General features: G+C 41.9%; 1 protein-coding gene across 6 annotated transcripts in view; it reads right to left on the reverse strand.

Moving 5' to 3' along the window:
- The window catches only part of LOC134356657 (proline-rich transmembrane protein 3-like), a 212,486-nt gene that overhangs the window by 130,619 nt on the left and 57,337 nt on the right, over positions 1–24,530 (reverse strand). For all 6 annotated transcript variants that reach the window (XM_063067645.1, XM_063067646.1, XM_063067644.1 and 3 more), the window contains 2 exons: positions 14,289–16,185; positions 9,432–9,557 (listed from right to left, as the gene is read on the reverse strand). In XM_063067645.1, the coding sequence (XP_062923715.1) occupies positions 9,432–9,557; positions 14,289–16,131 (1,969 nt within the window). In that variant the 5' untranslated portion in view covers positions 16,132–16,185. The remainder of the gene's footprint in view (positions 1–9,431; positions 9,558–14,288; positions 16,186–24,530) is intronic.

The following is a 24,530-nucleotide window of genomic DNA, read 5'->3' on the forward strand; positions in this document are numbered from 1 at the left end:
GCCCTTGCCTGGGTGCCAGGTTCACCACGGAGGAATGGTCGTATCTGAAACGGAGGGGTCACAGTCGGTGACCACAGAAAACATTAAAAGGGTTCGCCCGAAAGCTAACTGCGAAGAACATCAAAGGTCTGTCTGAATCAGATTTGCATATTATCTCTCTCTCTCTCCAACGGCACAACAGCGATTACTGCGAACTGTACTAAGCTGAACTGAACTCTGCGTCACTTGAGACTGATCATTTTACCCCTAGACTGCGATAGAGCTTGATTGATTCCTATTACCTTAGTTCTGTGTACATGTGTGTTTTATCATTGCTAACCTGTTGCATTTATATCCTTACGATCAGAGTACTGTGTTACTTATTTCTTTAATAAAACTTTATTAGCCTCTGTTGAACCAGACTCCAACTAAGTGGTCCATTTCTGCTGGTTTGGCAACCCAGTTACGGGGTACGTAATAATTTCAACAACAAATGCACCTTACACATTGCAAACCTCTGATGTGTTGGAGAATATTCTGTGAAAAGCAAGACCATCTACAATGGAAGCATTTCTCTTATCCTCACCTTTACAATTTGCTGCTGCTACCCATTGTAATCTATGAACTTTTACTTCAAATATTACCAAGCTTCATTATCATGAGCAAATTCCTGATTCCAGAGAGGGTAGCCACATAACATCTCTAGCCTCAGTGTGGTCTGTGTGCCTGATATTCTAAGAATGCAAAGCAAGCTATAGTCAGGAATAAAAGCAGAAACGGCAGGAAATACTCAACAGGTCATGTAGCATCTGTAGAAAGAGAAGCAGCCAACTTTTGGGTCTGTGACACTCTATCAGAACTGGGTAGAAGAGGTGAGAATTAGCTTTCATTAAGATAACTAACTTGTATTTCTCCATTTGCCAGTTTTGATAAAAGATCATTGACCAAAACAGTTGGCTGTTTCTATTTCCACAGATACTGCCTGACCTGTTTTACCAGCATTTTCTGTCTTTGTTTCAGATTTCCAGCACCTGCACTTTTTTTTATTTTCATGGTCAAGAATGGAGTCACATTATCTTAGCAATTATATCGATTGTGGTGTACTATTTAAAATTTTAATAGTGGTAATTAATTAGACTATAAGACATAGGAGCAGAATTAGGCCATTTGGCCCATTGAGTCTGTTCTGCCATTTCATCATGGCTGATTTATTATCCTTCTCAACCTCATTCTCCTGCCTTCTCCCCATATTCTTTGACATCCTTACTATTCCAGAACCCATCAACCTCCACTTTAAATATACCCAATGACTTGGCCTCCACAGCCATCTCTGGCAATGAATTCCACAGATTCACCAGCTTCTGGCTAAAGAGATTTCTTCTCATCTCTTTTCTAAAGGGACATCCTTGTATTCTGAGGCTGTGCCCTCTGATCCTAGACTCACCCACTATAGGAATCGTACTCTCCACAACCACCCTATTTAGGCCTTTCAGTATTTGATGGATTTCAATGAGATCCCCCCTCATTCTTCTAAACTCCAATGAGTACAAACCCAGAGCCATCAAAACTCCTTATATTTTATCCCTTTCATTCCAAAATCATTTAATAGGGAAAGCTAACAAAATGCAAAGTCCATTTGACTTTCCTTATACTATCTAGATTCTCATAAGTCATGTAAGATTAATGGAGTTAACTCAATCCAAAGCCACTCTTTGTTCAGTTTTGGGTGTGGAGGTTCAAATTATTTCTACAGACCCATACAAGATAGAAATGTGCCAAACAAGAGAAAATCTGCATTTGCTGGAAATCCAAGCAACACATGCAAAATGCTGGAGGAACTCAGCAGGCCAGGCAGCATCTATGGAAAAAAGGACAGTTGGCATTGTGGGCCAAGACCCTTTGGAAGGACTAGAGAAAAAAAAAGATGAGAAGTAGATTTAAAAGGTGGAGGAGGGGAGAGAGAAAACAAGGTGATAGGTGATATCTGGAAGAGGAGGGATGAAGAAAATAGCTGGGAAGTTGATTGGTGAAAGAGATACAAGGCTGGAGAAGGGGGAGTCTGATAGGAGAGGACAGAAGGCCACAAAAGAAAGGGGGGGGGGGGAGAGGAACGCCAGAAGGAAATGAACCAACCATTTAAATACTTTTCAACATCTATGTAATTTTTGCACAAGTTTCTTTAAAGCTTTCGATGAGCAGAAAGCCTGAAAGAGGGATTTTAAATTTACAATTGTTCCAACTAAAAAAAATTCAACCTTTGTAACAAATCATTTGGAAAGGGTTTGTAATGGTTCTCTGGAGATCTTCACTCTCGCTGGCAGCCTGCTTGCACATTATCTAGCCAGGAGACAGTCACAAGTAAACGCATTAGCCATTTCCTGAATAAGAAACGACTTCCAAGTCTGTCTGAAAGAAGTGAAATAAAATCCTCAGTTGAAGCACATGCAAAGTGATGGATTCATAAAACAAGGCTGGCACACCTAGCTTCCCACTGATTCCTTTACAATTAGTAAAGTTATAATTAAGGCATTTTTGTCAAAAGAAAGTGTTTGGTAAACACCTGAGTTCATTGACATGGACAAGCAGAGCCAGCTATTTGAAGACAAACTATATAGCAAGGCTAGCCAGGAATGATCATGGATGGTCACCCTGGAAACCTTCCCAGCCAACATTCAAGTCTCAGTGAGTCAGGTTCAAGCCCGACCCATTACAGTGCAGAGCTCCTTAAAACAGATGGTCAATGGAAGGCAGAAACAGCCACTACATTTTGTTCCAAAATTCCAGACCATTACAATCTAAAGGAGATAAGATTCTGCTCAAAAAGCAGAGTGAAGGCACACAAAGGAGAGCGCAAGTCTTGTGTTTACATAGTACATTTCACAATTTCAGGATGGCCCAAAAAACTTCACTGTCAATTAATTTCACCTGGAATATATCCAGTGTTATAATGTAGGACAAGTTCAGCAAATTTGTGCACGATGAGATAAACATCAGGATATTTTGTTCTTTCTGTGATGCTGGTTGAATGATGAACTGAGAGGAGAACAATCACACTCTACAATAGATGTTACTTGTCTCCTAATTATTTGTACCTAATCAAGGATATACCAGTGAGAGGGGGAGAGGGAGATCAGCAAAGGGCTACCATGGATTTGATGCAAGAGCAGAGATTAAGCAAACTGAGCCTGTAGTCTTAAATACTGAGACATCAAGATTGTTTGATGTCATTGCCAGTGCACAAGTGTAAAGGAGAACAAAATCATAGTTATTTCAGATCTGATGCAGCACCAAAAATACACAAGGACAGCATAATAATAAAAAACACAATAAGCATAAACATATAATATAGCTTATATACATAGATTGATTGTATGTCCATAAAGTGATGTTAGGTGCAGGAGTATCTATATATGAGGTGACTGACAGGAAATGATAAAGGAGTAGTGGTTGGGGGTGTGGACGGGTGGGTTAGTGGGTAGAGATGTTGATCAACCTTATCGCTTGGGCAAAGTAACTGTTTTTGAGTCTGGTGGTCCTGGTGTGGATGCTATGTAGTCTCCTTCCTGATGGGTCTGGGACAAACAGCCCATGAGCAGGGTGGGTGGGATCCTTCATGATGTCATTGACCCTTTTCCGGCACCTTTCTGGCTTTGATTCTGGGTAGACTGGTGACGCATTGAGCAGTTCTGGCTACCCACTGTAGAGCGTTCCTGCCTGCCACAGTGCAGTTCTTATACCATGCAGTGATACAGCCTGTTAGGATGCTCCCTACTGTGCAGCTATAGAATGACATGAGTATAGATGTGCATGGTCCAGCCCTCTTCAGCCTCTTCAGAAAGTAGAGGCATTGGTGAGCTTTCCTGATTGTGTAGGATGTGTTCTGGGATCATGAGAATTTGTGTGAGAGGTGCACTCCCAGGAGTTTGAAGCTGCTCGCAGGTTCCACTTATAGATAGATAGGTAGATAGACATACTTTATTGATCCCGAGGGAAATTGGGTTTCGTTACAGTTGCACCAACCAAGAATAGAGTATAAATATAGCAATATATCTTAGTTTAAAAATCTATATAGTTTTAATGGGGCCTATCACAGCAGATACAAGAACACAGTTTTCACCTCATGTGGGTGTCAAGAAAAAGTCCGGTCAAAGTAAAGCATTCATCATTTAAGAGAAAGTTGAGAATAAATTTCTTTACCCAGAGGATGGTGAATCTTTGAAATTCTCTACCAAGGAGGCAGCCACTGAGTATAACCAAGCCATCAAGAGGTGGTTAGATATTAAGGGAGTTACATTTGAACATCTGAGTAAGGAGTAGCAATAGGCCACTCGGCCCCTCTAGCCTGCTGCACCATTCATAAGGTCATGGCTGATCAGACTGCATCTTCAACTCCTTGTTGCTGGCTACCCATGGCAAAGTCAGACATACATTACTTCTGCCTGTTTCTTATGTTCTCACCATAACTGAGAGAAATTCTGCTTCCTTTTCATTCTTGTCCTAGACTAGCATATCCGAAACAACGAAGCAAAAGTCATGACCTATCACACACCTTAATAAAGCCACATTATCTCCTTTCTGGTTCTCTTATTTTCTTGGTACTTCCCTCTTGAGTTCAAGCACACCCTCCGTCTCTTCCCATTGCAGCTTTATTCCCTGGGTGTATGTACAGGAGCGTGATAGCTGTTCCAGGAGCCCTCAGATACGCAATGTATGAGAGCAGAGGTTTCTTGCATTTCAGTGAATGATTATTTCCAGGAGAAGATGGAGAGATTCCCCTGCCACTTGCGTGTGGGAATGACATGAGGAAAGTCATGCTGTTGGAGAGGAAACCCTGTTTAATTAAGCACCCCACTTTTTAAATCTACTCAGCTTTTTTTTCTCCAGTCCTGCCGAAGGGTTTCAGCATGAAACATTGACTGTACATTTTTCTCCATAGATGCTGCCTGGCCTGCTAAGTTCCTCCAACATTTTGTGTTTTCTCCTTGGATTTCCAACATCTGCAGATTTTCTCTTGTTTGTGACCCGTTTAATTTATTTATTTTTACTTAGAGATGCCGTGCAGCACAGGCTCTTCCAGCCCAACGAGCTGCACCACCCAGTAACACCCCTAAAGTGGCACGCAAACGTCTGGGCACCCCTGTCAAAATTTCTGTAACACCCCTACAGTGGCACGCAAACGTTTGGGCACCCCGGTCAAAATGTCTGTTACTGTGATTAGTTCAGTGAGTAGAAGATGAACTGATCTCCAAAAGTCATAAAGTTAAAGATGAAATATTCTTTTCAACATTTTAAGCATGATTAGTATATTATTTTTGTTTTGTACTGTCACGCACCCCGTGACAGGAATAAAGAAACCAGCAGAAATGGAAACCACCTTGGAGTCTAGTATTGCGAATAACTAATAATATTTATTAACAACTACGCAATACAGTAAACTAAGTGAAGATAAATCAAACAGGTTAGCAAGAATTATGTATATAAGTAAGTACATTAGTAAGTGTGGAAAAATATGTATGAAAACCAAGCTTCTTTTAGTCTAGGGGTAAAAAGACACAGTCTTATGATGTTGAGTAAAGTTCAGTTCAGTTCAGTTCGTGGTATGTAGTTGAATAACGATGGAAAGAGAGAGAAAGGGAGTGAGTTGAGTCTTCAGGTGAGCTGTTGCTGTTGATTTTCTCGTCATCCTCCGAAATCCTTCACAAGTCACCAACTGTGACTTAACAACAAAGGGGACCGTACTTCGGTGTGGTCGTGCTGTCTACCCAGGCCAGGCTCGGACACATGGACAACTCCCCACCGGTCTTGCCTTTGAATTTTCACTGGCAGAGCACTTGGATCAATCCGCCTGATCGATCCTCCAAAACCCACTTTCTCTGCGGGCACAACAATGCTCATTCAGTGTCCCGATCATGTGTCTGAGGTCTCCTATTTATCTCACCAGGCTGAGCATCACCTGTCATTCAAAGAGTCCCTCCTTCCTTTGTCTGCAAAGGAATGCGAGCTGGCAACAAGTCCTTGGAAGTAACATCAATAATGTCCTGTTGGTCAGCATAGCAACCTTCGAGCTGCTCAGTTTTTATCTCCAAAGTAAAACTCCAAAGTTAACTCCCGTGTCAGTCCAACCATCAATCTTCGTCTCTCTCTCTCTCTTCCAAACAAACCATCAATGATAAATGTCTCTCTCTGCCTCTCTTCAAACAGTTAATAGGGGCACACCTGGATCCCCTCACAGTACAATTTTAGAGTGAAAAAAAAGGAAAGGAACACCATGCAAAAGTCTGGGCACCCCAAGAGATTTGAACTCTCAGATAACTTTTACCAAGGTCTCGGACCTTAATTAGCATGTTAGGGCCATGGCTTGTTCACAGTCATCGTTAGGAAAGGCCAAGTGATGCAAATTTCAAAGCTTTATAAATACCCTGACTCCTCAAACCTTGTCCCAACAATCAGCAGCCATGGGCTCCTCTAGGCAGCTGCCTAGCACTCTGAAAATTAAAATAAATGATGCCCACAAAGCAGGAGAAGGCTATATAAGAAGATAGCAAAGCGTTTTCAGGTAGTCGTTTCCTCAGTTTGTAATGTAATTGAGAAATGGCAGTTAACAGGAACGGTGAAGGTCAAGTTGAGGTCTGGAAGACCAAGAAAACTTTCCGAGAGACTGCTCGTAGGATTGCTAGAAAGGCAAATCAAAACCCCTGTTTCACTGCAAAAGACCTTCAGGAAGATTTAGCAGACTCTGGAGTGGTGGTGCACTGTTCTACTGTGCAGCGACACCTGCACAAATATGACCTTCATGGAGGAGTCATCAGATGAAAACCTTTCCTGCATCCTCGCCACAAAATTCAGCATCAGAAGTTTGCAAAGGAACATCTAAACAAGCCTGATGCATTTTGGAAACAAGTCCTGTGGACTGATAAAGTTAAAATAGAACTTTTTAGCTGCAATGAGCAAAGGTATGTTTGGAGAAAAAAGGGTGCACAATTTCATGAAATGTACACCTCTCCAACTGTTAAGCACAGGGGTGGATCGATCATGCTTTGGGCTTGCGTTGCAGCCAGTGGCACGGGGAACATTTACTGGTAGAGGGAAGAATGAATTCAATTAAATACCAGCAAATTCTGGAAGCAAACATCACACCGACTGTAAAAAAGCTGAAGATGAAAAGAGGATGGCTTCTACAACAGGATAATGATCCTGAACACACCTCAAAATCCACAATGGACTATCTCAAGAGGTGCAAGCTGAAGGTTTTGCCATGGCCCTCACAGTCCCCCAACCTAAACATCATCGAGAATCTGTGGATAGACCTCAAAAGAGCAGTGCATGCAAGACGGCCCAAAAATCTCACAGAACTAGAAGCCTTTTGCAAGGAAGAATGGGCGAAAATCCCCCGAACAAGAATTGAAAGACTCTTAGCTGGCTACAGAAAGCGTTTACAAGCTGTGATACTTGCCAAAGGGGGTGTTACTAAGTACTGACCATGCAGGGTGCACAAACCTTTGCTTCGGGCCCCCTTTTTTTTTTGTTATTTTGAAACTGTAAAAGGTAGAAATAAAAAAGTAATCTTGCTTAAAATATTAAAGAAATGTGTCATCTTTAACTTTATGCCTTTTGGAAATCAGGTCATCTTTTACTCGCTTAGCTATTCACAGTAACAGAAATTTTGACTGGGGTGCCCAAACTTTTGCATGCTACTGTATATAACCCTAGCCTAAAGATCACAGGACAATTTACAATGACCAGTTATCCTACTAACAAGTATACCTTAGGAATGTAGGAGGAAACCGGAGCACCCAGAGGTAACCCACGCAGTCATGGGGAGGAACGTACAACTTCTTGTAGAGGTGTTGGAAGTGAACTTCGAACTCTGATGCCCTGAACTGTCACAGCAACATGCTAACTACTATGCTACCGTGGCACCCTGGAGAACTACACAAAACGCTGGAGGGACTTCTCAGGTCAGGAGAATAAGCAGTTGATGTTTTAAGCTGAGCCCCTTCATTGGGCCCTGATCACAGATGTAGGAATACCGATACTTTGATTAAATCTCTACTCACTCTGCCTGCTCCTGAAGGAAAAGTCTTCTCTCCTTAACTACAGAGTGTGTGCAAACTCCTTAATGCAGTTGTACTCAGTGAACAGTGAGGTAGAGTCGTACAGCACATGAAAGGACAAGACTAGACATCAGTGACTACAGGTCATTGATTTATAACACCAGGGTAATGGAGAAAAACTTATGGAGTTGGAGGAATTGGCAAATCACTGCCAGGGTGACTATTATAGCTGCAGGCCAATAACTGGGAAACAAAATTAGGCAGAATAGCTCTATCTTGACCAACATGTGTGCGATCAACTAATGTCATAGCTTCTGTGTTGAATTTCACTCAGATACCACAATTTACCAATCCATTGCATGTTATTATAATTGTTCCTTATGCTACAAATGTTGGCAGTTAGAAATGGAAGGAGTTACTCTTCAAACACCTTGACCCCTAAACTAACCTACTCCAGCTCTCACCAAATTCTGAAGGACATGTCCTCCAACATTTCTCACCATACCCTTTCCCCACAGTCCGCTCCCCCACCAAAACACACACCTCTTAATCTTTCACTCAAGAAGCAAAACTCTGCTCATTAACACCATTGGAATTGTGGCTAATAGCTTGGATTTTCAATATACCAAATAACAAAGTGGGAAGCTAATATTCTGGAAGGTAATCTAACCACCCCAGGTCAATGCTAAATTCACTCATGCACACAGCCTTGTTCCACAGTGATCTCATTAGTCTTATCAAGTCCCTTCCGCCTCCTTTCTCTGAATATCATCTCAAATAATTTATAGCTTACTTGGAATAACAGAAACCTAAATGGAACAAATCCCAGAATGTCTTCAGCTATCAGTGAAACACCACACAAAAAGAATGCAAAGACACTGAGACATCATCTGTGCAGAAAAGATTTGGCACATTTTCAGGTTTTGCAGGGAGAGAAATTGCAGTTTAAAGATTAAAAAAAAACTAAGTAAAAGGGAGAGATTAGTGTTGCTAAAATACGCGTTGCTTCAACATTTGCTTCCAAGCACAGGTCTTCTACCCAAAGTACAAGGCAGCAGATTGCTGGAGGGTGGTAGGTGCAAGGCCAACGCAAGACTGTCTTAAGAGCCTCTACTAGCTACTAACCCCACCTCACTATTCCAGCCCCAAGTAAAGGTTGTTTTGGCTTTCTGTAATCCATTTTAAATATATCATATCACTGGAGTAAACAATGTTTATATTAAAGTAGAAGAACGACCCTTTTTGACTGAAGGATCTCAAAAATGTGAAGTCTGTTTATAATGACAGAAAAATACTTCAACCAATTCCAAATGAAGCAAGCAGAACTGCCAACAGTATCAAGCAACAAGCTTTGTTTCTCTAGATACTGCTACAGCAAATTAAGAATCAACCTCTCACCTGATTGGCTGCGCGTCACTGTTGTCATGACATTGTAATGGGTTCCAGGTGCTCTGCTAGCTGATGGCAATGTTCCTCCTGTCACAGTACCTTTAGAAGGAGGTGTAACACCCACTTTAACAGGACCTGTGCAAAACACCCAAATTAGATCTGAGATCTGGAACTGAAATATTATGTGCACATTTCCTATCTGCATATTTAATAAAGCACCCATTTACAGTAACTGCTTTCACTGTTTTTATTGCACATGCTGAAAGGTCTTCCATTTAAGATGGCCACCAGCATACACACAGATACCTCTGCTGAACAGCTGTATGTACAGAACATTTCACCAATCCGTGAGTACATATATAATCACTGAAATACACTAGCACTTTTTCCTTCCACTATGTAATGAGCTGAAGAGAATATTTAGCCATAAATTTAAATTATCTACTTTTTTATACACTTGTTGGGATCATCCATAACACTTCTCCATTCATGCTTTTTCCATACTTTCACAGAGGCCATCTAACAATCCTCCAATCTAGGAGACCGGATTGAAATTATTCTAACCAGGGATCCATAGTTCTGCAACTCAAGACTTAAGTGGATGCAGATCTTCTGCTCAACATAAGCAAATCTGGTTCAATTCAGCTCAATTCATGAGTACACACATAAATACCTTCCTCCATCCCAGAATAATTAAATAAAAGCAAGTTTAGCAAAGGGGCACAGTTTATGATTCTGCATGAATTTTTGACATAATAAGCATTAATTGGTGAATGCCTCACTCTTCCCACATTAGAAGTAGGACTGGTGATTTTGTGAAGGCAAGAACGTACCTTCCATTTCTCAGTGCAGGAATTCAGCACAGACCACTTCTTAATAGACTGGGCTGGAATCTTTGCATGTGAGTTAACCTTATCCCCATCTCTAGCTGTATGTGACATTACTGAACACCTATTGCATCCGTGCAAAATTCTTTTCTTTTGTAATTTATTTTTTATTGAAGTTCATCATTAAACAAACATTTCCATTAGATGTATTTCAGATATTGTACATATATATCATATAATCATATTTGCCACAAATCTCCACATAATATTTGTCTGAGGTATACACCTATAGAAAAGAGAGTAAAGCAAGAACAAGCAAAAGGAGAAAACTATGTACAAGTAGGGAGTGATCTTTTTTTTAAACAACATATTCATTGATTTGTGAGAATAAAATCAGGCCTATGAGGTGTTATGTAGTTGAACCATTTTCCCCAGTATGAAATCAAATTGTTCCAACTTATGATTAACAGATGCTGTTATCTTCTCCATTTTGTAAATGTCCATTGTAATTTCCATCCATACATTTAAAGTTGGGCTCTCCTGAGATAACCATTTCCTGGCAAGAGTTTTTTTACCAGCCACCAGCAGTACATTCATTAAATATTTATCTCTTTTCAACCATTCTTGAGGTACGTACCCAAAATATATGGTCTTACTCTCTAAGGGTATTTCACATTTAAAAATGTCTTGTAGGGCATTATGTATCCCACTCCAATAGTCTTTGATAATGGGGCATTCCCAGAAAATATGATAATGGTTTGCATTTTGATTTCCACAATTTCTCCAGAAAACAGGGAGGTTACGATCATAATGGGATTTCTGAGAGGGTGTAATAAAATATTTTATCCAGTTTTTCCATCCAAACTCCCTCCATTTCTGTGAACTGGTACACTTCCATTGATACCTCCATATTATTGTCCATTCTTCCTCAGATATAATTATCCCTCCGATATAATTATCACTCTTTCCTTCTCCCATTTTGTTTTAATATATGAAGTCAAATGTGTTTTAAGATTTGACAAACCCTTATACATGCTTGAAATGATTCTACTGCCATTATCTGAATTACATGCTTTTCTAAATAGCTCTATCAAACATGTACTTGCCTTGGTTACATTTTTAACCCTCCTATTAACATACTGTCACATCTGTAGATACCGATAAAGGTCTTGTTTTTCTAATAAGTGTTTCCCTTTAAGCATTTCAAAACTGAACAGTGTTTCTTCTTTCATTATATTGCAAAGAACTGTAATTCCTTTAGCTGTTCAGTCCTCAAATCTAGCATCCAGTTTATTCGGCGTAAAATCCGAGTCATATGCACACCATTTAAGAATTGCAATATCTCCCTCTAGTTTATATTCTTTTATAATAGTTTTCCATATTTTAAGAGTCCATTTCACCCATGGATTATCAATAGTATTTATGCACCTTTGTAGGTTGTTATCAGCCAAAATTGCCTGTATGGGGATGGGAAGTATCCCCTCCTCAATGTTTTTCCATTGAGCGTCATATGATGGATTGCACCAGCATATCACAGCTCTCAACTGTGCTACAAAATAATAATCTCTAAGAGAAGGTCAGCCCCATCCGCCCCCACCCCCTTTTCCTTGGCTAATTGCAAAGCTTTGAGACAAACTCTAGGCCTTTTACCTTATATATCTTGATAACATTTTGTTCCATTCATTGAATTGAGTCTGATTAATCTCTATTGGTAGGGTCTGAAAAAGATATAATAGTCTGGGCAATATATTCATTTTAATAGGTTCAATCCTTGAACTGAGACTGAAAAAAGGAATTAGGTTCCATCTTGTTATATGTTCCTTAATTTTTATATATATAGGCTGATCACAGCATTCTAATAATTTTGACAAATCTTTTGGCATAATGATGCCCAAATATTTGAAAGACTCTGTTTGCCATGCCCAGGGATATCTACTTTCAATTTCTCTTGGTGGGCTATAGTTATATGAAAGTAATTGGGTTTTATCTACGTTGATATTGTATCCTGATAATTGACCATATTGTTCAAAGGATTGCATCAATTTAGGTAAAGAGTACGTTGGTTGCCCTAGATAGATCAAAATGACATCCACGTAACAGGCCAATTTATGCTGTCCCTTTAATAGTAATTCCCCTGATATCTTCATTTTGTCTGATGTATTGAGCTAATGGTTCCAGATATAATGCGAAAAGTAGCGGAGACCATGCACAACCCTGTCTCGTGCCCCTTTCTAGGGTAAAACTATTAGATAAATATCCATTGATTTTAATCCTGGCAGTAGGGTTGTCATATAGTGCCTGTAGAGTTTTAATAATTGTCATGGAAACCAAATCTATGTAAAGCTCTGTAAAGAAAATTCCAATTAACCGAATCAAATGCCTTTTCAGCGTCCACGCTTATCACTATTGCCTCGATTTTATTTTTTTGTATATGATCCATAATGTGAAGTGTCCTTCGTATATTGTCTTGTGTTTGGCGTTGTTGTATAAAACCTGTCTGATCCTTATGTATCAGTGTGGGTAGAAACTCTTCTAATTGTTTGGCCATGATGGAGGTAAATAATCTATCATCTACATTAAGAACGGACCCACATTCCATTTTATCCTTGCCTTCTTTCGGTACAGCTGAGATTATCGCCTCCTTCCAACTGGGTGGCATTTGCGCCTTTCTTAGAGCCCAGTTCAGTGTGGGCAGTAAGAGAGGACTGAACTCATTTTTAAATTCTTTGTACCACTCTGCCATGTACCCATTTGAACCCGGTGACTTGTTTAATTTAAACCTACTACTCGCAGCTTTTAGTTCAGCTTCAGTTATGTCAGCAGTCATCGTTCTATTTTGTTCTTTGCTTAAAGTGGGTAGCTCTAAAGAATTCAGGAAGGTGTCAATCCGGGTTATGCTTCCCCCTGGAACTTTGGAATATAGAGTTTTGTAAAACACTTCAAAAGCTTCTTGAATTTCACTTAGCTTATTTTTTATCACTTTTGTGCTTGGATCCCTAATTCTATGAATTGTATTTTTTGCTCTTTTTCTTCAGTTTCCATGCCAAAATTTTCAGAGACTTAGATCCACTTTCATAATGTCTCTGTTTTAGAAACATTAAATTTTTCCTGATTTCTTGCGTAGCCAAACTATTAATTTCATTCCTACTTTTTAAAATTTCCTCTAATGTATCCTGTGCCAATTTCAATTTGTGTTTTTTTCTAGTTCCTTCAGCGTATTTTATAATTCCTCTAATGTTTTATTCCTTATTTTTTTTCTTATATGAAGATATCGCTATAATTTTCCTTCTTAAGACAGCCTTCAGAGTATTCCATAGAATGGGAGATGAAACCTCTCCATTATCATTGAATTCTAAGTAAAGACTAATTTCTTTTTTAATTTGTTCCTTAAAGTAGGGATCATTGAGTAGACTCGAATTTAGTATCCAAATAGTATTCTTTGGTTGTAGGTCAAAATCAACAGATAAATATATAGGTGCATGGTCACTTACATCTATTGTCCCAATTCCACAGGTGTTTATTTTGTCTTTGTCTTTGTCTTTTCCAAATGTTATGAAATAGTCAATTCTTGTATATACAGAATGGGGGGCAGAATAATGAGTGTAACCCCTTCTGTCGGGGAAAAGGTCCCTCCATTTATCAATTAAACCAACAACCTCAAAAAGAGTGTTAACTCTCTTATGTAAGGATTTTGTTTCATAGGTTTTTCTATTGGAAGAGTCTAACTTTGGTTGTAATTGTAAATTTAAGTCTCCCCCACATATCAGGAGACCTTCCGTTACCATAATATTATTAATTTTCTGAAAGAAACTAATATCACTTCCTGGGGGTGCATATATATTCAACAGAGTAACTGAATTTCCATCTATATTCCCCCTTACCAGAATATATCTGCCCTCTTTATCTCCCATTTCGAATAGTTTTTCAAAATTTAGCTTGCTTGATATAAGAATAACCCGTGCAAAATTCTTAACCAAGGCAGAACCAATTAAATTCATTCAGATAACTTGGTGAAAAACAGAAAAAGATAATGGCTCACCTCCTTTCGTTGTTGCCTCTGCTGTCAACATCTTTGTAGGGCGGGAACTGGACAAAGGGACTTTGGTTGTTGCCCGTGGCAAACTCAGAGTGGTGCTTGTTGATTTGGTCCCAAGCCCTCCCTGTGTTAGAGGTGGCAGGGTCACAGAAACATTTGTTTTGTTTGAGATCTTTGCTGTCAGCTGTTGTGCTAGCACAGTAGGCCCCGTCTTTAGCATTGCCATGTAGTGGCCAGTTGGTATGGATTCTGTTTTGGCTGATTCAATAGCAGTGTTGGGTTCTCTTGATGGGCCATGTCTCCATGCCGTTAACGGTGAGAAGTATGTTGTGGTGACCACTCTGGTTGGCTCAATTGATGACAGCGCATTTCTATTTCCTTTTAAGGTCAGATGCTGCAGCCTTGCCGTTGGAGAAATGGTGGCCAATTCATTAGGAAAAGAGCCTCCCACTACAGAACCCTGTTTAGTATTAGTTGGTTGACCATCAAGGAACTGGGGATCTTCCAGCATCTCGATAACCGTTGCTGAGCTGTCTACTGGATTGGTGTAGATATCATATCCTTGTTCTGAGGTGAAGTACGTCTGGGTGGTTTGCTGGGAAGGTAAGAACTTATCGGCATCATACGCTGGCATTCTAACCCATTGCGATGTAGACATCCTGTCTGCAGCACTGAGGACCTTCACTCGTGGATATGCTTGATCAATCGTTTGCCACCTCGCCTGCCTCTCAGAAGCAGGCGTCGTTCTCAACTTCAGAAGGTGTTCTGCACTACTGGAAGTGCGTTGGGCATTGGCATCTACTGTGTTAGCTCGATTGAATGCATCTGTCTGATTACGTTGCTCAGAAACACCAGCAGCAGGTCGGCTGACTATTAATAATTTTTCACTCATCATTGCAGCATAACTAGACCCTGTGATTAAAGGAGAAGCAGAACGCATGGGTGCTGGACTCACGCGATCCTCACTCAGTTTCTTTGAAACAAAACCCTCAGGCCATTTTGCGGAAGACTCAGTAACCGATGGAGTGAGCATTTGATCACGATTCCTTTCGACTTCCGGAACAGGGTTTTCCTCTCCTGGTGACACATAGGAAGTAGTGATAAAGTACGGTTTCTCTGTCACCAAATGATCTGAAGCCAATGTTGGATTCATATTTCCCAGAGTTACAAGAGGTCTTGGTGTTGTTTGCATGGTTTCAGAGTGTGGAAGTGTCATATGGTGAGAATTGACCTCAAAGAATAAATCATCATTTGGAAATGTTGCTGTGGAATGTTGGGGAAAAGAGACATCATGCACTGTTCCACTACCTTGAGAATGTTTGTGATTTTGAACAGACTGGGTTGATTTATAAACTGAGGTACTATTAAATGGCTTCAACAAAGAATGATCAGAAGAGGAATTCGTATCAGCAGATATGATTGATGGAACAGATCCATTTCCGAAAATAAATGCTTGAGACTTAGAACTGTCCTGTTTAACTTCTTCACCCTCACTATTGAAAACCAGATCCTCATCATCAAACACCAGATCTTCATCATCACCACTAAACTCAGACAAATTTCCCCTCGATGATGCCTTCAGGTACAAAGGGGACATTCCCGAGTGGATAGGCGGGTCAGGTTCATCATTAGTGGAGACTTTGCTGGAAATTTCTGGCAAGGATTGAGGAGAATTGCCTGGAGGATTTGAGTTCCCATAATGAACAGCTTTGGTGGAATAAATGTAAATTGTATTGCTACCAGATGATAAGTCACTTTTTGCATGTAGAGATACGGCCGTGGTTTGAATGATGCTGGAACAGAAGATAACATGCAGCCAGGTCCATTGCACATCTGGGTGCTCCATCACCACCCTAGTCTTCCAACTCACACCGATGTCTTAAGCAATCATTTCTAGTACCTGAAATAACATTCAGATGCCAAATTACTTAGAAGTTAATCTGAATCAAAATCAGCCATATTATCACTGACATATGTTGTGAAATGTTCTGGTTTGTAGCAGCAGTACAGTGCAAGACATTAAAAATTTACTTTGAAGTATGTTACAATAAAAGTATAAATAGTGCCAAATAAATACTACCAGCACCAGTGACCCAGGTTCATTTCCGCTGCTTTATGTAAGGAGTTTGTACATTCTCCCCATGACCACGTGGGTTTCCTCTGGGTGCTAGTTTCCTCCCACATACCAAAAATGTATGGGTTATTAGGTTAATTAGTCACATGGGTGTAACTCGACAATATATTTTGTTCTCTCTGGAGACAGCTTATCTACTGATGTCTACTATAAGCCTATGGATTCTCACAGCTATCTGGACTATTCCTCTTCTCACCCTGTCTCTTGCAAAAATGCCATCCCCTTCTCGCAATTCCTCCGTCTCCGCCGCATCTGCTCTCAGAATGAGGCTTTTCATTCCAGGATGAAGGAGATGTCCTCCTTTTTTAAAGAAAGGGGCTTCCCTTCCTCCACCATCAACTCTGCTCTCAAACACATCTCTCCCATTTCACGCACATCTGCTCTCACCCCATTCTCCCGCCACCCTACTAGGAATAGGGTTCCCCTGGTCCTCACCTACCACCCCACCAGTCTCCAGGTCCAACATATTATTCTCCGTAACTTCCACCACCTCCAACAGGATCCCACCACTAAGCACATCTTTCCCTGCCCCCTTCTCTCTGCTTTCCACAGGGATCGCTCCCTATGCAACTCCTTTGTCCATTCGTCCCCCCCAGCCCTCCCCACCGATCTCCCTTCCCGCACTTATCCTTGTAAGTGGAACAAATGCTACACATGCCCTTACACTTCCTCCCTCACCACCATTCAGGGCCCCAGACAGTCCCTCCGGGTGAGGCGAAACTTCACCTGTGAGTTGGCTGGGGTGATATACTGCGTCCGGTGCTCCCAATGCGGCCGTCTATATATTGGCGAGACCCAACGCAGGCTGTGAGACTGTTTCGCTGAACACCTACACTCTGTCCGCCAGAGAAAGCAGGATCTCCCAGTGGTCACACATTTTAATTCCACATCCCATTCCCATTCTGATATGTCTATCCACGGCCTCCTCTACTGTCAAGATGAAGCCACACTCAGGTTGGAGGAACAACACCTTATATTCCGTCTGGGTAGCCTCCAACCTGATGGCATGAACATTGACTTCTCAAACTTCCGCTAATCCCCCACCTCCCCCTCGTACCGCATCTGTTATTTATTTATATACACACATTCTTTCTCTCACTCTCCTTTTTCTCCCTCTGTCCCTCTGACTATACCCCTTGCCCATCCTCTGGTTTTCCCCCCTCCTCCTTTTCTTTCTCCCTGGGCCTCCTGTCCCATGATCCTCTCATATCCCTTTTGCCAATCAACTGTCCAGCTCTCGGCTCCATCCCTCCCCCTCCTGTCTTCTCCTATCATTTTGGATCTCCCCCTCCCCCTCCCCCTCCCACTTTCAAATCTCTTACTCACTCTTCCTTCAGTTAATCCTGACGAAGGGTCTCGGCCTGAAACGTCGACCGTACCTCTTCCTAGAGATGCTGCCTGGCCTGCTGCATTCACCAGCAACTTTTATGTGTATTGCTAGTATATTTTGTTGGGCCAGAAGGGCCTGTATCTGTACTGTATTTTTAAAATAAAATTTTAAAAATCTGATGGTAGAAGGGGATAAAACTGTTCCTGACACATTGGGTGTGTGTCCCTCAGCTGCTCTGCCTCCTCCCTGATGGTGGTAATGAGAAGTGAGCAGCTGGTGAGGAACCCAAACTATCCTGCTCCTATATGCCTCTTCGTTACCATCTGAGTGGTGTCATTGGCAGCTTTTTAGATGGCGTTTGAGCTGTGCCTAGCCACACAGCCATGAGTATAGTATGAGTAGAGGTGTGGGTGAAATATACATCACTGAAGTGTGTCAATGCAGGACAAAATTTACAGACAGCGTGCCCATTTTCTGGATATATGGCCAAGCAAATAGTTTATACTATGACTCCACTTACTGAAACAGACATTGCATCCAGCACATTGGTACCAGTTACAGGGCGGTTATCCAGACATCAAATGGACTTCCTTGACTCATTTTCCATATTTTCACATCAAGCTCTTTGTCATCAGGAGTGGCTAAGGAATGGGGTGGGGGGGGTTAGGAAATGCATGTGGCTGGGAGCAGCAAGGAGCAGTACAGGGTAAAAGAGGCACTCAGGTTGGGTACTATGCGTCTCCTACTCTAAGCAGCAGTCAGCCTGCAGACTGGTGAATATTTCAATCTGCCCTCAGGTGGCAGCACAAACTCAAATGAGAGGCAAGACACGTTATGCTCTCTGACCATCCTTTGTACCTCTCACTGCCAGTTCCAACTTTTAACACTAGCCCAAGGGCTGACAACAGAAATACTGGAATTCGGCTTGGGAAGCCCTTGGGACTGGATGAAAAACTGGGAGAAACGAGCAACCAGACAAGCAAAACATGGTTAGGCAAGTACTCCTTCACAGTAATTGGAAGGAATTTGAATTAGAATCAGGTTTATTAGCACTGACATATGTCAGAAATTTGTTGTTTTAGTGGCAGCAGTACACTGTAATGTATTAAAAAATCCTACGAGTTACAATAAAAATAAATCAACAGCATTGAAGAGAGATAGTGAGGTACTGTTTGTGTTTTCATGGACTGTGGAGAAATCTGATGGCTGAGGGGAAGAAACAGTTCCTAAAATGCTAAACGTTCATCTTCAGGCTATTGTACCCAGAATAGAGTATGTCCCTTTTGTACCCAGAACAGAGTATGTCCCTTTTGTACCCAGAAGAGGGAACGTCCTAGATGGTGAGGGTCCTTCATGATGGATATTGCCTTCTTGAGTCATCGCCTTTTGAAGATGTCCTGGGTGGTAGTTAAACACGAGAACTGGTTTTATTCCACATGGTCCAAAGCTTGGCCATTCCCCATAAACTATTACTGAAGCCATTTTCCACTTAGGCTGGAGGTCTGGGATTGAGCAGGTTTGCAGGCACACTCTAAGGCCCCAAACAAAGTGGGCAAGAGCATGCACAGTGCCTTCATGTGGGGCTTCATTGCAGAAGCACCAAGTTTTTCTTTGTACTGAGATTCTGCCTGCCTCTGCCATGGCTGGCCCAGGTCAAGTATACAAGCTCACCTGCCCCAGTTGCAGAAGTTCTGGAATCCCTGTTTCAAAGGTACATTTAATGTCAGAGAAATGTATACCATATACATCCTGAAATACGTTTTCTTCTGGATGTCTGATGGATTGATGAAAAAATTCCTTCCAGCAAGAAGCTGGTTGAAATCACACTGCCCTAGTGAGTTGTGGAAATAGGTACTCTCACAACTTTGAAGAAGTATCTGATAGAGCACTTGAATCGCTGAGGCATAGAAGGCTACAGACCAAGTGCTAGTGATGGGAGTGAGTGGTCTACATGGTTGGCATGAACATTATGGTTTCCGGTAAGATGGTGGCACGCTCGGAAGCAGCAGCTTCTATGGGGTCAACCAAAGGTGATGTTGTCTTTTTTAAACCTTTTTTTATGATCTCAAGACCCTGGTGGACATTAAGAACTAAAAGTTCTGCAAGTCTATCCCAGCAATGAGATGCTCATTGGCAGAGAAACAGAAGAAGTTGAATTGGTGTGGCCCGTGATGCTGCCAGCAACAGAGAGGCATCAGTGCGTGAAGGAGATATGCAGTGACTGATCATCTAAATTGCTTTTCTTGTGATCACGAGACCCTGTTGGACATAGGTGGTGTGGAATGCTGACCCACTGGTTATTGGTAGATGGCAGGGGAGCAGTGTGGCTTCAGTTCAAGGACTAAGCCTTAAGCCACGATGTTGCCTATTTACAACCACCCAGGAGAGAGGTGTCAGAGTCGGTGTGCCCCAACAGAGTGCCAGAAGCAGTGAGGTGTGGCATCCATGTTGGAGTCAGTACTGCCTCCCAGTGTACTCTCAGCAGAAATCAAGCCATATTGTGTTTGGCTACAGACTGTTGCAACATTCATGAACTCAGGGACTTGGACTATATTTTTTTGTGTGACTGTATTTTGCTGCTATCATATCAAAGGTACATTTAATGTCAGAAAAATGTAGACAATATACATCCTGAAATGCTTTTTCTTTGCAACCATCCAGGAAAACAGAGGAGTGCCCCAAAGAATGAACAACAGTTAAATGTTAGAACCCCAAAGTCCCCCCCAGCTCCCCTCCCTCCCCCACGTAAGCAGCTGCAAGAATGATCCCCCCCTTCCCCCACTGGCAAAATAAAGCATTGGCACCCGTCACCAAGCACGCAAGCATGCAGCAAAGCAACAGCAAAGACACAGACTTGCAGTACCCCAAAGACTACATGTTCACCCGGTATTTGACATACCACAGGCTCTCTCTCTCTCTCACTAAGGGAGAAAGAGATGTCTCCGTTTCATGTTGTACATGCCTTCTGCTGTGTTTGACTGCTGGAACTGTGTTTTGCAGCTTGACTCTGGACTAACACTGTTCACTTGGATATATTCATGGGTGTTTATGTATGTTGAATGATGATTAAACTTGAACTTGAATGATGGACCGAACAGCCTATTTCTGTGATGTATGATTCCTTGACTGAACCACTTAGAAAGGAGAGTGTGGACTCTGTCAGTCAATGAAAATTGAGGAAACATCTGAACGATGGAACATTCCAACAGGCCTCGGGGTGTAGACTGGGTGGTGATGGTGACGGCATTCCTCCCTGTACAGTTCAAGCTTGGAAATTGAATGTCATCGCATGCCGCCACAGGGGGTTGTGGCACTTCAGAATTCTTCAGCCCCAATAGCTGAAGAGATTGAGTTATTCAATATTTTGAAGGGAAAGGATGGCAGGCAGTTACAGAGCAAGGGAGTTGAGGGCAGAAAGAGTCAAAATGGTGCTGACACTAAGGCTGAACCAGCCATATTCTTTCTGGAAGGCAGAGCAGGCTTGAGGGATGGACTATCCTGATCCTGTGGTGAGGAATAGGCAACACGTTAACCTTCCTCAGAGAGAGATGGAATCCAGTCTAGTTCATCCCTAGAGTTCAATAATTCTCTACTCCATGGGCTGTTCCACCACAGTTCAGGTACTGTTGCATGAGCAACTTGGTGAATTATGTTCTAGGATCAGCGACAAGCTTACAGTTCTTTCAACAGAAGGAACTGTTCTCAACAAGTACGTTCAACTGTCCATGAATAACTGCTGTTGCATACTCTTAACTGAGATGTTTCCTGTACATCGAGCATATGAGGAAAGTTTACCATGAGAGCCGAGACCCGAGAGGACTATCCAGTCTAGGTGACTACCCCTTCTAGTGCTAATGTCTTCTACTTCAATGAAGAATAAGTATGGTTGCGTATACAAACCGTACAGTCTTGAACTTAAATTCTGCAGCATCAGCTTCTATTCAGTTCCTTTGACATATTCTAAGAGAGTTTCTATTGTGTATATCCTGCAACCAGCCAAAGTTTCTGTCTGCATGTATTTTATTTTGAATATATGAACATTAAAAAAAATACTTCCCAAGATTTCATTACAGATACATCTATATCTGGGACAGGAACAAAATTAATCCAAATGTGCATTCTTTCCAATTTAATTTCTCTGAAGAGAGCAGGTGTACTTCATTCCAACATGCTAACATATGAATAATCACACAAACACGAGGAATTCCCACGACCCATTCCCATTCTGATGTGTCCATCCACGGCCTCCTCTGCTGTAAAGATGAAGCCACACTCAGGTTGGAGGAACAACACCTTATATTCCGTCTGGGTAGTCTCCAACCTGATGGCATGAACAATGACTTCTCTAACTTACATTGATGCCCCACCTCCCCATCGTACCCCATCCGTTACATATATATACATATATATATTCTTCTTCTCTCTCTCCCTTTTCTCCCTCTGTCCCTCTCACTGTACTCCTTGCCCATCCTCTGGGCTTCCCCCCTCCCCCTTTCTTTCTCCCTGGGCCTCCTGTCCCATGATCCTCTCATATCCCTTTTGCCAATCACCTGTCCAGCTCTTGGCTCCATCCCTCCCCCTCCTGTCTTCTCCTATCATTTAGGATCTCCCCCTCCCCCTCTCACTTTCAAATCTCTTGATAGCTCTTCTTTCAGTTAGTCCTGACGAAGGGTCTCGGCCTGAAACGTCAACTGTACCTCTTCCTAGAGATGCTGCCTGGCCTGCTGCGTCACCAGCATCTTTTATGTGTGTTGCTTGAAATTCCAGCATCTATGAATAATCACTGTTGTTTAACAAAATTGTAGATATAGGATAATGTGTATGACTGACAATCAGACCAATAACAGTGTTCATTTCAATGCTATGCAATCTAAAAATCACTGTAACCTGGAGTAAGTCATCTTCACTGGCAGTAAGCATGGCGGGATTGTTACCCAGGGGCATACACCTACCTGATCAATCAGCCATCAGACAACGCACATTGCAACATCACCTAGAGATCACAAGTTTAAAAAAACACAAAAGTTTCTGGAAGTCACATGAAAATCAAAGAGTATAACTCATTGAGTTCCAAATTTAAAGGCTAATTATTTTCCAGTAGAACACACACCAAGCAATGTCAACATGCACAGACTCTGATCAAATTGACAAGGCCGTTTTCTTTGGAGTGGAACTCGTTTAAAGGAATCCTCTGCAGTTTCTTTCCCCATGATGAGTAAGATATCACACTCATCCTAACAAAGCAAGGACCATCTGCCTTGCAATGTTTGTATGGGCATCTTCCATGCAAGGGGGTGTAGCCAGATGGGATGGGAGGTGGGGGAGGTGGTTTTGTGCTGAGTCAGTACTAGCATTAAAGATCGGTGTCTATAGTACTGCAGATGACACTTCATTTACTTGGGTTCTGCCTTTCACTAGTATCTCACTGGCTAGCACTCTGAGAAACTTGCTGCTCCAACAATGTGAGCGCCAGGCTCTTACCTCTAAGGCAGACATAATGGGTCTTTTGTCAGGTTTCCTGGAGGGAGAACATCTCAAAGCTCAAAGTGAATTCATTATCAAGGTACGTATACGTCACCATCTCATTTTCTTGCCGGCATTCACAATAGTCCAAAGAAGTACTGCACACAAAGACTGACTAACAATTAATGCACAAAAGATGACAGACTGCGCAAATATAAACAAAATAAAAAATAGTAAATAAATGATACTGAAAAAATGAGTTGTAGAGTCCTTGAAGGTGAGTCCATAGGTTGTGGAGTCAATTCAGTGTTCAGGCGAGTAAAGTTACCCACACTGGTTCAGGAGCCTGATGACTTAAAGATAATAACTGGTGGTGTGGGATCTGAGGCTTCTGTAACTTTACTGGGGTGGCAGGGGAGCATAGTGGTTACCACAACGCTTTACAGTTCCAGCGACACGGGTTCAATTCCCGTAGCTGCCTGTAAGGAGTTTGTACGTTCTCCCATTGACCGCGTGGGTTTCCTCCCACAGTCCAAAGACATACCGGTTGGTAGGTTAATTGGTCATTGTGAATTATCACGTGATTAGGCTAGGGTTAAATTGGGGGTGTCTGGGCAGCGTAGCTCGAAGGGCTGGAGGAGCCTACTCCATGCTGTAGGTCAATTAAAAAAAAAAGCTGATGGTCTTTTCTGATTATACAGGAAAGTGATGGAAATCTATGGATATCTTCCTGTTGTGACACACGCAGTTCACAATTTCATGGATAAATTTCCAAGTGGCAGTGACCTTAAAGCTGATGTAAGCTGGTTGCAGCCAACACAGCAATCTAGCTGAGGGGAACCGCTTTGAAACAAGAGCTTTCCACTGTGACTTCCTGGCATACCCAGTAAAGTGGAATCCAGGTTCAAAGCTGGAACAGCTGTTTAGTTGCCAAAGTAATTGTGGCCTTCAACCAGTATTATTAGCAGTTCAGATTTCACTGTAACACACGCAAAATGCTGGAGGAACTCAGCAGGCCAGATAGCACCTATGGAAAAGAGTATAGTTGACGTTTCAGGTCGAGACCCCTCAGCAGGACTGGAGAAAAGAAAGATGAGGAAGGTGATAGGTGAAACCAGGAAGGGTGGGGGGAAGGGGTGGAGTAAAGAGCTGGGAAGTCGATTGGTGAAAGAGTTACAGGACTGGAGAAGCGGGAATTTGATAGGAAAGGACAAAAGCCCATGGGAAAAGGAAAAGGGGGAGGAGCACCCAGCCAGGGAGGTGATGGGCAAGTACGGAGATCAGGTGAGAGGGGGAAATGGGAATGGGAAATGGTGAA

This window comes from Mobula hypostoma, chromosome 15 (genome assembly GCF_963921235.1).
Source record: "Mobula hypostoma chromosome 15, sMobHyp1.1, whole genome shotgun sequence".
NCBI classification, from domain to species: Eukaryota; Metazoa; Chordata; class Chondrichthyes; order Myliobatiformes; family Myliobatidae; genus Mobula; species Mobula hypostoma.